The sequence below is a fragment of the Peromyscus eremicus genome, chromosome 16_21, assembly GCF_949786415.1.
Source record: "Peromyscus eremicus chromosome 16_21, PerEre_H2_v1, whole genome shotgun sequence".
Lineage (NCBI taxonomy): Eukaryota > Metazoa > Chordata > Mammalia > Rodentia > Cricetidae > Peromyscus > Peromyscus eremicus.
Genome location: NC_081432.1, coordinates 23449247 through 23465399, shown reverse-complemented (window position 1 = coordinate 23465399; position 16153 = coordinate 23449247). Strand labels below are relative to the sequence as shown.

Here is a 16153-nt window from a genome sequence, read left to right as displayed (position 1 = left end):
CTGGGACTTGAACTCAGGACCTCTGGAAGAGCTGCCAATGCTCTTAACCTCTGAGCCATCTCTCTAGCTCCCAGAAAGTTATTTTTAAAATATTAAATTACCTCTCTCCTTTTTACTGCATCCTTCAGTAAAGTGACTACATCATGGCCCACGCAGTCAGTGGCCTTGAAACCCTTTGTCCAGGTGATCAAGATTCCCTACAACAAGAGAAACAGAAGGTAGCTTGGGTGAGAAATCCTCCTATAGTCAGGAGAATTTGGTACCCTCCCTCCCCGGCAAGGCAATGGCCACTGAGCCTGTGTGTCTAGATACCGTGACATCACACTCAATATACTAAAGTGTGAGTGGAACCCTGTGGACTGGCCCCCTCCCACTATCTTCCAGATGTCTGCTCTCCAACCCCACTTCACAGATGGAGAAACAGGACTATAAGGTTGGCTGCTGACCACGTAAGGAAAGGAATGCAAAATTATAGTAACGCTATTACTGTTTAGGCAGACCTTAGGCTTCACAGGACTGAAGTTATATGTTGCTAGGAAAAAGCGTTGTGTGTGCGTGTGCGTGTGCGTGTGCGTGTGTGTGTGTATACTACAGGGATGGGAGGTGACAGGAGAGTCATCCTGCTGGATGTGGTGGCTCACACCTGGAATCTCAGTACTTGAGTGGCTGAAGCAAGAGTACCATCCTTTAGTTCAGGAACAGTCTAGGGTCCACAAGCTCTATGCTAGCCTGAGCTATATAATGAGACCTTGTTTAAAAAAAAAAAAAAAAAAAATCAGACCTCTAAAAATAACTGCAATAAACAAAAGTTTAGGGCGTGCTTGCCCAGCATGCACAAAGCTCTGGCTTTGATCCGGGGGCCGCACAAACCAGGTGGTATGGTACACACTCATCATCCCAGCTCATGGGAGGGAGAGGCAGGACGATGAGATATTCTAGGCCATTCTTGGCTACACAAGGAATCTGAGGCCAGCCTGGGCAACATAAGACCCTGCCTGAAAAAAAAAAAAGAATCAACTACTGATATCTAAAAAGCCAAGTTGGAAGTATGGGGAGGGCTAAGTAAGGTGACGTCATCAGGTCATCGCGTCACCTTACTTAGCTCTCCCAGCGCTGGCAACCAGGCCTTAAACCGTCACCTCAGGCCCTTCCCTGGCCGTGTCTCCACTTGTGCCGTGCAGGCTGGTTCCTACGTCAGTGATTCTGCACAGTCCTCTCCATCTGCCCCCAGTATGTCCACCCACCCCTGGCCCTTCCTGCACAGCGGCTGAGTGCCGGCACACGGTTCTGCCTCCGGCACTGGCATAGGAGATCCCTAAGGACAGAACTGTAACTGAACGGAAAAAAATGAAATCTAAGGAGGAGGCACGACTACTCCTAAAATATGGAGATGATTCTCATTGTAGACATAAGGGAGAGAACAGGCAGAGGGAGAGTCCAGGCTGAACACGGCCGGCCGACTAAACAGGACCACGAGAGGAGAGACGGGGGAAGGGAGAGCAAGAGAGGAGTCACCCACCAAGAGAGGAGCCTGGTGTAGCCAGAATGGCTGAGTTATAAGACATCAGCCTGGGAGGGAGGAAAAACCAGCCCCTGGGAGGGAGAGGTCTAGGATAGGGGACGGGGTGAGAGGTGCTGGGAGGAGCCACAGGTCCTGAGTGAGACTTGTTTTGGGTTGGAGACCTAACAGTAACCTTTATGCATGCCCACACCTTAGTTCCCAGTGGGTACCCGAGCCCCATCTGGGATCCTTTTCATCCTATAGCTTGAGCAAGCATTTACTAGAGGTCTGTTCTAACAGAGCCAGATCCCTGCCACACAACCAGTCACAAAGAAAGCCACTAAAAGGCTGAGGACGAAGCTAGCGGGCAGAGTGCTTGCCTAGCATGTGCAAAGCTCTGGGCTCCATCCCAGCACATGTAAATCAGATGTGGTGGTACATGCCTGTGATGCCAGCACCTAGGAGGAGGAGGCAGTGGGGTCTACACAGCCAAGCTGGAAGCCAGCCTAGGATAAAGAAGTAGAAGAAGAAGTGGGTTTGGAGAGGAAGGAATAGTGAGCTACTTCAGAAGTGTGCAAAGTTCTATAATGAAGGTGGCAGCCAAGGGCACAGGAAAACAGAAAAGGGTAAGATCCTTTGTGCCTGGAGGTCCCAAAGGTTCTCAGAGGAGATGGCGCCTTCATATTTTTTGGGAGGAATTGGGGCGGGGGGGGGGGGGGGGGGGGGTTTCCCAGACAGGATAGCTCTGGCTGTCCTGGAACTCACTCTGTAGACCAGGCTAGCCTCAAACTCACAGAGATCTGCCTGCCTCTGCCTCCCGAGTGCTGGGATTAAAGGCGTGCGCCGCCACCGCCTGGTCATTTCAATAATGACAGAAGAGTAGAATCTTAGGATGCTCTGGAGGTGACCCATGAGACATATAAGACTGTCCCAGACATCTAAGGACAGCACTGAGGTTGGGGAAAACCCTAACCACATGAAGTCAGCACTGTCAGAGGTCTGCTGTCCACAGGAAAGAGACTCACACAATCCAGGCTTGTCTGGTTGCAGGGAAATGAGAAGGTGAAGCCCAGAGGCATCCGGGGGCCTTTGATGCCCATGTAGTCCAGGAAGTCGGAGATGCAGGAGACGATGTGGTCGAAGAGCTGCAAGAGATGAGAAGTGGGTTACCCAGGCTCGCTTAGGTTTCCCACTTTCAGCGTGCACACGCGAGCGCACACACGCGAACACACACACACACACACACACACACACACACACACAGCCCCTAGGAACTTCTCAGCCATTGGAGTATCATGGGCAAAGTATAGCACAAAAGACCTGATGCTTTAGGGCCACAGGGCCACAGCCACAGTGTCATGTGGCAGACGTGGGTTATCTCATGACCACCAATGCCACTGGCCAGGTGTATGATGCATACCCTCGACAGGTACGCCTGCACAGGTCCACCTTACCTCTTCCCCAGTGCCCTGCATGACTTCCACAGGGATGGAGTAGATCTTGTTGTGCATTTCCACCGTTCTCTTTTTCCCACTACGGATCTTCACCAGCAGGACGCGGAAATTTGTTCCTCCAAGATCCAAGGCCAAGAAGTCGCCATTCTCTGTCACAAGGAAAAACACACAGAGGAAGCCACAAATGGTTAAGGGCACCTTGGTGAAGTACACCGCGCCCGCCCCCTGCCCAACTGCCCCCATCCTGCATTTCAGGGGCTGTGATGAATGTTCCCTGTGGTATACAGTATGGGCTCAAAGGAGGGCTAGACTCTGACACACAAGCTGGGCTGGCATCAGAAGGGTGGCCCCAGGAGGGAACTGTTAGCCACAACCACCAGGGTTACTTAAAAGCCCGACAAAAATATCTTGGCTTTAGTGACCCTCATATAAAAAAAATGCATAATCTGTATCAACATATGCAATCTAAAAATGGTGGTATGGTTCTTGCTACTGAAAAATGGAGGAACTTATTTCTCTTCTTTTGGGATTCTGGGGGTCCAAGGGGTATGGTGTGGGCAAAGCTGAGTCAGTCCTAGCCTTGGCTTCCAGACCCTGCTTCTACCCAGTGGTAAAGTGCAGTGGCCCACTGGTGGGAAAGCCGTGGCCAGCCACTCTGGCCCTGGGTTTCCAGAAAAGACTGAGGTTAGCCTCTCAGCTGACCCCCAGCACAGCCTGGCCTGGATGAGCAGAATTGCCTGTGGCCACCAGTGAATGGTAATTGATTTATGTCACCAAATTTGAGAGTGGTTTATAGTAAAACAATACGTATCTGTAAAATGTGTTTTCTACCCCAGACAGTCATTATTCTGAGGATCCACTCAAAAAAAAAATCTCTTCAACTGCCATAGAACTGGCCTCAGTGAGGGGCAGGATGCTTCTCCAGCCTGCCCATGGGTACAAGGCCCCAGGCCTGTCTCCCTCACATATATGCTGCTACTACTTAAAAGAAGAGGAGTGTGTGAATTCTTCTGTTGGTCTGTCTCATGTAGCTGAGGCTGGCCTCAAACTCCAGAGCCTCCTGGGTACTGAGATTACAGGTGTGCACTACTATGCCCAAGCCTCCCATTTTCCAATCTAAAGTGTTTTACAAAGAGCACTAGCCTGGGAGGTACCACTAGAAGAACTGAACTGCTCTAAGCTCCAACACACACACACACACACACACACACACACACACACACACACACACACACTTGGGTGGGTAAGATTCCAGCTCTTCTCAAATTAGGCATAGTCAGTGCAAAAGCATCCTTGGGAGAGTCCAAAATGTCCCCTACCCAGCCCCCCCACCCCCATTCCTGGGACCGAGGTGTGGCAGCCCCAACAAGCCCTCACCAGACCCGTCTGGGATGCTCCGGACAAAAGAAGGCAGCATCTTGACGGTAGCCCTGGGGTTCGTCTCCTTCCTCAGCCCCATTTCCATCTCAGCCCGCATCCTCTTCTTCACCTCCATCAGCGTCTGCTTGCTGAGGCGGAAGTGGGCCAGGGTCTCCTCGATCTGCCGGTGCTGCTCGGCCAGGCGGTAGGCCACTGCGGTCACCATGGCAGCCCCCTTGCCACTGCCGCTCTCAGAGAGGAGGAAACGCACATCGCAGTCGGGCACCAGGCGCCTCAGGGTCTTGTGGAAGCGCCGGGAATACCTGCGGGAGGGAAGAAGGTTGACGGGGGTGTGCCGCAACAGCTGGACCAAGCTGCCTGTTGGGGATATCTGGTGAGCCCCCCAAGTCAGCATGCTTTAATTCCATCCTCTACCACTGCTCTTTCCTTATTCACTCGCTATAGAAATGCACGCACGGAAAGGGAGATTATCCAAAACTCCTTATAACAATAACAACAAACGGGAGGAGGATCTCATTATTTTATGATGTTACCCATAAAAATTCAAGGGCCCATACCATCCTGTGTGAAGCAGGACTGACTGCCGCTACCAGCTCCAGACCAACCTGGCCTACATAGTCAATTCCAGGCTAGCCTGGGCTACATAGAAAGACTTTGCTTCAAAGGATCACGGGGGGGCTGGAGGGGAGGCTTCTTTCCTCCACTACGGTAAAGTGTCACAGGAGCCAAAGGGCAAGCGCTTCAGTCCGAGAAGGGTGGGTGAGCCCCGCCGCTGCCATGGCGAGTGACCTTGAGCCAGTATTGACCTTGGACTCGATGGAGACCAATGCCTGAAGGCGGAGTGCTGAGAAATAAGTGGACTTAGTGAGGTGCTGACATGAGGAACTGGCGCTGAGGCAGGGCTCGATAACCGCTCATGTTTTTATTTTTCACTTGGCTCTTCCCCTCCGCCCCTAGAAGAAACGCTTAGGCCAGCGTGAGGCCCAGAACTCGTGGTCCTGCTGTACGGAAGGCCGCCTGCCAAAGGCAACAGAAAAAGCCATTTCCCCAAAATACCGGCGGTCACCGCCTCCAAGGAATGGGTTAAGAGTGACTTCTGTTCACTTTGAAACGTTTTGAACGGTCTCAAGTGTCTAGTAATCCTGAAATAATCAACACCTGCTGCAAACGCTTCTTTTCTGTGCGCATGTGCTCCTGGAGGGGCGCGCGTATGTAGGTATCAATGAGTCCGGGTTCAAGCACATGTGTGGAGCCAGGGGTTGACATCAGGAGTCTTCCTTAATTGTACCCCCAACAACAAAAAAATTGTTTTTGTTTTTCGAGACAGGGTTTCTCTGTGCAGCCCTGGCTGTCCTGGAACTCCCTCTATAGACCAGGCTGGCCTCCAACTCATGCAGATCAGCCTCCAGAGTGCTGGGATTAAAGGTGTGGGCCACCACTGCCCAGCCTCTACCTTATTTTAAAAGATGTGGTCTCTCATGAATGGAGGGAAAGCTCACCAACTGGCTAGACCAGCTGGCTAGACTGGCTGGACAGCAGGCCCCAGGGAGCCTCCCAGCTCCTTCCCTCCTCAGGGATTACAGGGGCACCCCACACTGTTGCCCCTGGCATGGGTTCTGGCAAAGTGAATCAGGTGTTCAAACTTTCGTAGCATGCACTGTCCTGACTGAGCCATCACCCCAGGTCAAAGTTACTCTTTAAAATGTGAGGGTGCAAACAGGAGTTTTGAACATGGCAGATGTACAGCATAGAAACTCTCCAACCCCACCAGACTCTGTCCTGGAGACTAGCTAGGGTGATAGAGCTTGTGTTGTGTGTATTTTACTGCCTACAGACATTTGTTATTTGGTTTTTAGACAGGGTCCTACTATGTAGACCAGGCTGGCCTTGAACTCACAGAGATCCGCCTGCCTCTGCCTCCCGAGTGCTAGGACTAAAGGCATGTGCCACCATGGCCTGGCCCAAGTTCCAGTTCTAATGGGGATGAAGTCCCTCTGGATACAATGTGCAGCCAGGCTGCAGACACACTACACCTCACATTCCTGTCTGGAGAAATCTCTATTGTGGAAGCCCACAAAGGCTTCCTAGTGAGACCTGAATTTGCTTTACACAGCAGGGCTGCATTAGGGGATGGCTTGACCACGTGCATGGTCACCAGGTGCCTGGGAAGGTCTGCACTTGGCTGTGCTGGGGGGGGGGGGGGTCTTTTGCTCCACCCCTTGGCATTCCTTTAAAGCCTTTTAGTAAAGACAGAGGGGATGGTGGGTTTTGACCCAGGCCCTTCCTGAGGATATCCTGTGTTTCTATCTGTCTCTCTCCTCTATATTTCTATCTACATATTCCTCACTTCTCCCTGATCAAGAGTAGCCTGGGGGGATGGAGAGATGGCTCAGAGGTTAAGAGCACTGACTGCTCTTCCAAAGGTCCTGAGTTCAATTCCCAGCAACCACATGGTGGCTCACAACCATCTGCACCTGTAATGAGATCTGGCGCCCTCTTCTGGCCTGCAGTCATACATGCTGTATACGTAATAAATAAATAAATTTAAAAAAAAAAAAAGAGTATCCTGGGGGCAAAAGTAGGGGCAGCCCCCCCCCCCCTCCACACACACTCTATCTCACCCTGGGAAATAAGAGACCAACGTGGACTGCAGAAGCCACACGTGATAAGGCACCGAGGGCGGGCTGTCCCAGATGAGCAACGCGTAGCCTTGCTTCCCAGACCCACGTGCTGGGTGCACACAAGTCTGCCCTCTGGAGAAGGGGCCTCGGTCTCACGCGGATGGAGGAACCAACAAATACAGCGTCGGGTGGACTTACTGTGGATGCGTCTTGTAGAGAGAACCATCCACACCGACCGTGGTCCGAAGCCTGGCGGTACCCTTGTTGTCGCGCAGGCGGTTCAAGATGGCCCCGAGCGTGGCAGCCACTAGGTTGGCGGAACGAAAGGAGACGATGGTGCATACGTGCTGGACCGAAACACAGTCATCGTCAGACGGCTCCACTCCCAAGCGGGTTAAGATTTCCTTGGCATTTTGAATGCCTTCCTTATTCCTGGGAGGTGAGAGGTCACACTTTATGAGTTCGGGACCGTGCCAGGCTGCGGAGAGCAAGCACCAGGGTTGGGAGGCAGAGCTGCGGGAGGGCAGAACCCACCGTGCAGCCTGGCATGGGAGGAGCACTGTGGAATGCCCGGGGTGGGTGCCCGTGCACAAGGAATAGCTGGCTGGTGGAAACACTACCAGGCCAGGCATGTCATGCCCAGCCGCGGAGAGGGGAGACCGCACACGTGGTGGCCTGTGAGCAAGTGGACAGAAAGAGCTGTTTCTGCCCGGGAGTTGATGCTCATAGTGAAGGGGAACCTCCCCTCATGGAGGATCTGAGTTGCTTACATACATGTCCAGATGTTTCCTATAAAATTCTAATTTTCTGCGTACATGTTTTGTATATCTTTTGTTGGTTTTATTTCATTCAGAGGATTCTGTATAGATTTGCTGTTAGGTTTTAAAATTCTCTCTCTCTCTCTCTCTCTCTCTCTCTCTCTCTCTCTCTCTCTCTCTCCTCTCTCTCTCATTATAGTGCTGGTTCTCACTAACCAAAGACCCAATGGCAGAAACCGGCCAAGATGAATAAGGCAGGCACTTCCGGACTTAGCCAATGACTCTGAAATTAAGTTACAGCACACATGTGGAATCTCAGGACTGGGGCTGAAAGAGAATGACCCATGACAAAGTCCAACGCACGACTTAAGCAGAGAATGAGTCCAGGAAAGTTCTCACCCTCCTGGAAGCCTTTTTTTTTTAACCACAGAGACGGCTATGCTTAACCTGTCAGGGCCCAAGCAAAGCTCCACTGGCGTGATGTGAATTTCCTGGGACCAGTGAGGGCACACTGCAAGTAACTCATGTGGGGATGGACAGCACGGAGCAGCAAGATCAGGGAGGCAGTTTGGGCTCAAAAGAAACTTTGGGGAGCGTTGGGTTAATCACAGTGATCAGGGTTCTTTAGTATTCTAGTTAATAAATACTACAAACTAGTATTTCCCACAGAACCATCCAGTCATTGAGTGGACGCCTCTAGGTTCCCTAGAAGACAGTTTGGGAAAGGTCATGATGTACCAAGAGGGAATTCCAAGAATCCAGGCCCAGGTCTGGTCAGTCCCTTGTTCAACACTGGAATCAGCTGCTTCCTTGAACTGAATCTTACCCAGAGAGGAGGGAGTTGGAGGTGAATGTGTAGTAAGTGAGTGGTGTGTGTGTGTGTGTGGGATGTATGTGTGGGATGTGTGTTTTCGTGTGTGATGCGTGAAGGTGAAGAGGGTACTGTTTTTGAAACTACACAAGAAGTGTAGTTTCCATAAAACACTTGTGCTAAGTTTTTTCTTTTTAAGATTTATTTATTTTTATGTCTGTGGGTGTTTTTGGTGTACCACATGCATGCCTGGTGCCTACAGAGGCCAGAAGTTGGTCCCCTGGAAATAGAGATAGATGATGGTGAGCTGCCATGTGGGTGCTGAGCATCTTGATAGCCCCCAGGCTGTTTCTTAAAGACCGTACCAGAAAGATCGTGCAGGGAACCAGCTGGAGAGGCCACCTGAGGGTGAGGGGAGATGAATCCAGATAGCCTGGTGCTTGGGGAAAAGCTGCCCCCATACTTGGTCTCAAGAGGTAGCAGCCCACCCACCCCCCGCCCCACCTTCTTCCCAAGCCCCCAGATGGTACCTACTTTTCAATGGCTGACACGTCACTAGTGTTGAACTTGCCCCTCGTGAGCAGTTCTGGAGTGATGCGCCCTTCAAATAAGAGGCCTTCCTTGGCCATCTTCACCAGGATCAGCCGGACCAGCTCCCCCATGTACAAGCCACTGACCATCTTCTCGAACCTGCAGGGGGGATTCCATCAGTATCTTTAGGTACCCTCTGTTCTAACACTAACGATAATGCTAACGCCGCCGCGGCCGGGGTCAGCATTCACGGAAGGGACAGCAGAAAAGCAGGGGGGGACCCACTGCATCTCTTGAGCTCCCAGTCTCTGTGGTAGGAAGGTCACTTGTGTGATTCAGACACTGACTCTAGACAGGGTGGCCACCCAGGAAAACGCTTCAGGGCTGGGACAGGCGAGGAAGACTGCCTGGAGGTAGGGGACTGTGAGAATTTGGATTAAGGGTGGCAGGTGAGAAGGGCCCCACACAAACGAAAGGGTCACCTCTGACATGATTGTCATTCCCATCACTCTAGCAGACAGCCTTCTGGGACAGAGGTAGCCCGGAAGGGCCCAGCTCAGAAGAGGAAAAAATGTCTTCTTCTGGAGGATATGGGAATCTGTTCCCCACGGGAAAGAGGCTATTGGTGCATTTGTCTTTTGGATAATTTTTTTAAAATTATTATGTGTTTTGTGTGTGTGTGTGTGTGTGTGTGTGTGTGTGTTGTCTGTGGGCCGGAGTATATGTGCCCACAAAGGGTAGTTTTGAGGCACCCGACAGGGATCCTGGGACCTGAACTCAGGTCCTCTGCAAGAGCAGTGTACACTCTTAACTGCTGAACCATCTCTCCAGCCCCTGTGCCTTTGTTGATCCCAGCCTTGGTACTTGATGATGGTGAAGATGACGTACAGGACTTCAGTGCACAATTGCCTGGAAGCTTCCCAATAAATGACATGGGGACCTGGGGATCATTCTAGTGTGGGGAAGCGGAAGCTCAGAGAGGTCAATTCACCTGTCCATGGAAGAACAGCAACAGCAGATCTGGCTTTGGACTTTAGTCCCTTCGGCCCTGGAGCCCTAAATCTTCACTTTCAGGGTACAGGAGCTGAGTGAGACCTGGAGCTGGTAAGTAGCTCAGACCGACTCAGATGTCTGTCTCTACATCTGATGGTTTGTTTGTTTTGGAGACAAATTCTTACAAAGCCAGGCTGGTCTTAAGCTTGATCTGTAGCAAAGGATGACCTTGAATTTCTGATTCTCCTGTCTCCACTTTGTGAGGGCTGGGATTATAGGTGTGTCCCATGAAGTCTAGTTTATACAAGTACTGGGGTTCCGATTCAGGGCTGTGCGCGTGTTAGGCAAGCACTGCGTCAACGTTGCTGCATCCCCAGCCCCTCATTTCATCCTTTGCCCGCTAAGGATCAGGCTTTGCTGTTGAGGAACACACACTCCTTCCCTACTGGCCTCACCCTACCATCCGGGGACAGGCTCTGAGGAGCTGAAGGCCGATCAGCTCACCCCACCGCTCTGGCCAAATTCAGGAAGGGACCAATCCCACAGTGAACGTGGCGAGAGGTGTGACGTCATATCTGAAGCAACCTCTCTGGTCCAAGCACGGTAGGGGAGCCTGTGGACGGATGCTAAAACGTGCCAATCAGAAGACTCAGTTGGGGGGGCGGGGCTCCCGGGGCCTAATAGCATATTTGAGTCAGGGACTCAAGACCCCAGTATGGCTGGTCAGGGACTGGAAGGAGCCCCTCAGTCCAGCAGATCAGAGGCCTCCTCTTAAGGGTGGCTGGCTGGCTGGCTGGCACTCCCAGAGCTGGCAGCGAGACAGCAAAAACAATCTGTTCCAGTCAGAGCCATCCAGTAACCAAAGATGCTGCCGGGCCCTCGAGTGCCCGGCCCTGGCCTGTCAGCGCAGCACACGGCCTCCTTCCAAACACAGTCTCCATTGTTCCCTGTTCCTGACGGGTCCGGGCGGGCGGGCCCACCCAGCTCCAGAGAGTGGATGCTCCCTGGCAGGAAAGCTCCCTCTGTGGCCTGGCTACTCAGCCACTGCCCAGGCTCCTGTGGGAAGAGCCCTGTGGAGTCTAGGCTGGAATCCCTGAGCTGGCGGAAGGGCAAGAGGGCCTGATGGCCAGGCTCACGTCAATTCTGCTGCCGCTGCACCCGTCAAAAGTCTCGGCTTCCTCATCTGTGTAATGCTAAGGCAAGGCCTTCCTGCAAGGTTCTGCCCAGGACGTGTGCTCATACAGGTCATGACCATGAAATCTGGCTACTGAGCGCTTAGGACCTTGCCTGTGTCTGGTTACTTCCTAAGCTACTTTTATATGCATTTGAGATGGGGTCTCGCATAGCCTACCTAGGCTGTCCTTGAACACACGATATAGCACAGGATGACCTTGAACTTCTGGTCCTCTTCTAACACCTCCTGATGATGGGATTGTAGACATGTATCACTGCACCCAGTTTATGGCATGCTGGGGATGGAGCCCAGGGCCTCACTCATGCCTGGCAAGCACCCTACCAACTGAGCTACATCCCTAGTCCCAATCATAAGGTGATCAAACAGAAAAAATGTTATTTAACTTTTGTTTGTTTTTTGTTTTTTGAGACAGGGTTTCTCTGTGTAGTTTTGGTGCCTTTCCTAGAACTCACTCTATAGCCCAGGCTGGCCTCAAACTCACAGAGATCCGCCTGCCTCTGCCTCCCGAGTGCTGAGATGAAAGGCGTGCGCCACCACCACCCGACTCTAATATTTTAAATTATTCTATTACTTTACACGATTGGGTGTTTTGTCTGCCTGTATATCTGTGTACCATGCGTGTGCTCAGCACCTGTGGAGGTCAGAAAAGGGTTGTCAGATCTCCTGGAACTGGAGTTATAGATGGTTATGAGCTGCCATATGAGTACTGGGAATTGAACGTAGGTCCTCTGGAAGGGCAGTCAGTGCTCTTAACCACAGAGCTATCTCTCCAGCCCTAAATTATATATATAATTGTGTATGTGTGTGCACGTTTGTGTGTTCATGGGCGCACGTGCCACGACACACGTGGAGATCAGAGAACAACTCTGTGGCTGTGGTTCTTCTCCTTTTACATGGGATCCAGGGGTCGGACTGAGGCTGTCAAGGCTTACATACTAAGTAAGCACCTTTATCTACTACGCCATCTTGCCTTTAAAGGCATGTCCTCCACAGCCGCGCATCTAACCAAGCAAGAAGCAGTAGTCCAATCGTGCAAATCTGAAGTAGAGCGCAAGCTGTTAGTGCAAGCCTGTCATCTCAGCTACTCAGGAGGCTGAGACTGGAGGGCTGTAAGTTCAAGACCAACCTAGGCAACTTAATAAGACTCTGTTTCCAAATAAAGAAAAAAAAAAAAAAACAATTTAAAGGCTGAAGATATGGCTCAGTGGTAGAGTATTTACCTGGCATGCCGGAGACTGTTGGATCCGCACCAGTGTGACAAAATAAATAAATCAATCCAATGGGCGACAGCATTGGTGACGACCTGGCTTTATGGCTTTTCCCATCTACCCTCCAGTCTTTTGCTAAGTGCTTCCTAAGTCAGATGCGCAGCTAGAAGAGAAAGTCTACTCACAACTGCTTCCCAGGGTTGAGGGATCCCCGGTCTAACTCTCTGTCAAACTCGGTTCGGATGTCTTCCAGGGACCCGTCATCCCCGAAGGCCCCCCACTCCGTGTTGATGCACATCCTTCCCTCGTCCCCTTCCACCAGGTCGATGTGTCGCAGCTCCTCCATGTAGCAAGCGTTGGAGCCAGTGCCTGGGAGAGACAAGGCAGGACGTTGGGTACCTCGTGGGCTGATCAAGGGGCGGAGCTCGGGGAGGGAAGGGGGGGCGCCCTACCAATGATCAGGCCAACTTCACACTGTTGGTCATCGTAGCCGCAGGTCATCATGGTCCCCACTGTGTCATTCACCACAGCCACAATGTTAGCGTCATAGTCCTGGGGACCAATAACGAAGAGAAGGTCACCATCAGCTCCCAGAGGGGTGCAGAAATCCCGCCCTCAGAGATAAGCTTGGCAGGCATGCTCCGATTCTCACGTCACCAAGCTAGTGGGCGGCAACTGGCTTCACTGTGGCCAGAACTCAATTAACTGGATTAGAGAGCAGTGATTACATTATGGAAACTGCAAGGTCCCCTTAATTATCTGGCTCAGGATTCTTTGGGGGGGTGAATTTTCCTCTACATTCCTCTGCAAGCCTCCAGTGGAGAGCAAGAAGATCCACAGAGGGCAGCTCCTTCAAGCGCTAATCCCTGCAGGTTCTGGCTGGAGGGTCTCCGCTGCAGGCCACCTTTGGTGGCATTTCTGGGAGTTCACATCTAACCTACTCCCCTGGGCTGGGATTCTCACTAGTCCCCTGTCGGGGTGTTCAGAGCACAGCACGGGTCTGTGCCCCTCCCCTCCCGGCAACACGAGCGAGCGGTAAGCCATTTTAAGACGGAGATTCCCGCCATACCCGACTCTGCCCAACCCAAGAGAAATTACCCCTCGCTTCTTAATGGCTTTATTCAGCAGCTTGACCACATCTGTTCCTTCCACACCACTGGCTTTGAACTTCTTTGTCCACGTGATCAGGACAGCCTGAGAACGAGAGTGGAAACGTGGAATCAGAGCAGAGAGCCTTGGCATCTCCAGGCCTTGGGGGCTACTCAGCCCAGCACAGGGACAAAGTAGACACACCTCAGTGACAAGTGGCCTCTACCAAGTCACATCGGAGCCAGAGTGAGTTTGATCCACCACCTGTCTATCCACTTGATGGGTTTCTCTGGGAGAACTTTTAAAAAAATGATTTATTTATTTATTTTTTTGGTTTGGTTTGGTTTGGTTTTTGTTTTTGGTTTTTTTGAGACAGGGTTTCTCTGTGCAGCTTTGAAAAGCCTGTCCTGGAACTCATTTTGTAGAACAGGCTAGCCTCTGAATTCAGAGATCCGCCTGGCTCTGCCTCCCAAGTGCTGGGATTAAAGGTGTGTGCCACGGCCAGGCACTGATTTATTCATTTTATGTGCGTTGGTGTTTTGCCTGCATGTATGTCTGTGTGAGGGTGCTGGATCACCTAGAACCGGAGTTACAGACAACTGTGAGCCAGCATGAGGATGCTGGGAATTGAACCTGACGTCAGCCAGGCCCCATTCAAAAAGAGCTGGAGAGAAGCCTCAGCAGCTAAGAGCACTTGGTGGGACGTCCACCCCCATCTGTACGTGATACATCCCCCATCGTATAGTACGATGCTCATCTCTGTCTGCATGTCCGCAGAGCGACAACAAGCAGGAGTGAGGCGGGCAAGGCTAAGTTCCCGGGAGTGTGCGTGAGTCGGGACTTAGCTTTGCCATAAGCTTTGTATTGTGTCAGTGGTTTTTACACATAGCCTTTAAAAGAAATAAAAAATCAAAAACCGGGAATAAAAGAGTTCTATTTGGCTCTTCTTTTCTCAGTGGGGAAGGCCGCTGTAGACACAGCAGATTTGGGATGACCATTGCCAGGCTCTGCCCATCTCCCAGGGCTTAGACAAAGAAGAGGGGCCTGACCTCGCTCGGAGAGCCATGCCGCAGACGGCGGGCTGCACAGGAGTGGGTGAACCTCCACTCTGGAGCAACTATGACTAAGCTCAGCATTGGAAATGACCCTAGGGGCCCTTTTCTTCCCTTCAGCCTCTAATGAAACAAACGTGGTATTGTGGGAAGAACATGGACTCAGCTGACTGGAGACCCAGTCCTTTCTCCAAGCTCCCACCCACTTCCTGGTGGGCTGTTACCTCGATCCTCTGTGGAGCATTCTGTACATTGAGAATAATGGAGTTGGTCTAGATTTGGGCAATGGAGGCTATAGCCTTGAACACGCCCCCCCCATAGGGGGTCAGGTTGGTAAACAAGCCACACTTTTGGCCCCTCCTCTGCCCACAAGGCCCCGCCCCCACATCTATTCCATCCTGCAGGCTCTTGTCCCCAGGAGGATGTCCCTCCTGCCACATCTTCCTCTCCGCTTCAAAGACTGCTTTCTGGAGGCCAGGTCATATCCACTAGCCATTCTCTCTCAGGGCCTGGCCTAGTGCCTATTAAACGCTCAGTCATCATGTTGGCCACGGAGCGGCCATCTCGGTTATTACACCGACTGCCAGGTCTCAAAGAGGAACTGACTTTTTGAGACAGGGTCTTATGTGTCCCACTTTGGCTTTGAACTTGCTATGGAGCTGAGGATGACCTGGAGCCTCTCTGGTCCTCCTGCTTCCACCTCCCGAGTACTGGGTTATGGCTGTGTTGGAACTACAGGCATGCACCATCATACTCGGTGCTGGGGATCAAACGCAGGGCTTCATGCACACGAGGCCAGCATTGAACTGAGTGGCATCTCCGCCTGGCAATTAAATATTTTGAGAACATATCTTCACATAACTCTTACTGTAGTAAACGGTTAGAATTGTTCCATCGTTAGTTATAGTTATTAATCTCGTAATGTGCCTAATGCACAAACTAAACTTTATCAGGCGTGTGAATGTATAAGCAAAAACATACATATATACAGTTCAGCATGATCTATAGCTTAGGCATCTTGGGGGCTTCAGACCTTTCTCCCACGCTATCACACAGTAGCAAGCTTTGAGGAAGGGCTGGGAGGGTGTGTGTGTGTGTGTGTGTGTGTGTGTGTGTGTGTGTGTGTGTGGTGGGAGGGTTGTTCTGTCCCTTCACACAGGCAAGGAACAGTCTCCGCCTACTTTTTCCACAGCTCCGTAGCTCTCTGAGGAACGGTTTTACCACAGGGTGGAGCTGAGTGCATCCTTGCCAAACCGACGCATGAATGAATAAATGACAATAAGGAGGACGCTGTGACAACTCAGTCGCCTGGGAGCTCAACAAGGAAACCAAAGGTTTCTGTTCAGGCAGAAGCCAGCCTGATTCCTGAGGCGCAGCACCTGCCCAGACTCGCGGTCGCCATGTGGCTTCCAGTAAACACACTTCAACCCCAAGGAAGAATTTCCCCCTTCTCTCCACAGCTATTAAGCCTTGTCTACCTTGCTCACTTATGAGCGCTTTATCAATGGCTCCCTCTACCTGGTGGCCATAAGTACCTTAGTTGGTCTCTAAAAATACACC

General features: G+C 51.6%; 1 protein-coding gene across 3 annotated transcripts in view; it reads right to left on the bottom strand.

Moving 5' to 3' along the window:
- Window positions 1-16153, bottom strand: part of Hk1 (hexokinase 1) — a 106367-nt gene that overhangs the window by 12115 nt on the left and 78099 nt on the right. For all 3 annotated transcript variants that reach the window (XM_059282314.1, XM_059282313.1, XM_059282315.1), the window contains 9 exons: window positions 13551-13646; window positions 12905-13004; window positions 12638-12821; window positions 9060-9215; window positions 7155-7388; window positions 4333-4637; window positions 2956-3104; window positions 2527-2646; window positions 102-197 (listed from right to left, as the gene is read on the bottom strand). In XM_059282314.1, coding sequence (XP_059138297.1) covers window positions 102-197; window positions 2527-2646; window positions 2956-3104; window positions 4333-4637; window positions 7155-7388; window positions 9060-9215; window positions 12638-12821; window positions 12905-13004; window positions 13551-13646 — 1440 coding nt within the window. The remainder of the gene's footprint in view (window positions 1-101; window positions 198-2526; window positions 2647-2955; window positions 3105-4332; window positions 4638-7154; window positions 7389-9059; window positions 9216-12637; window positions 12822-12904; window positions 13005-13550; window positions 13647-16153) is intronic.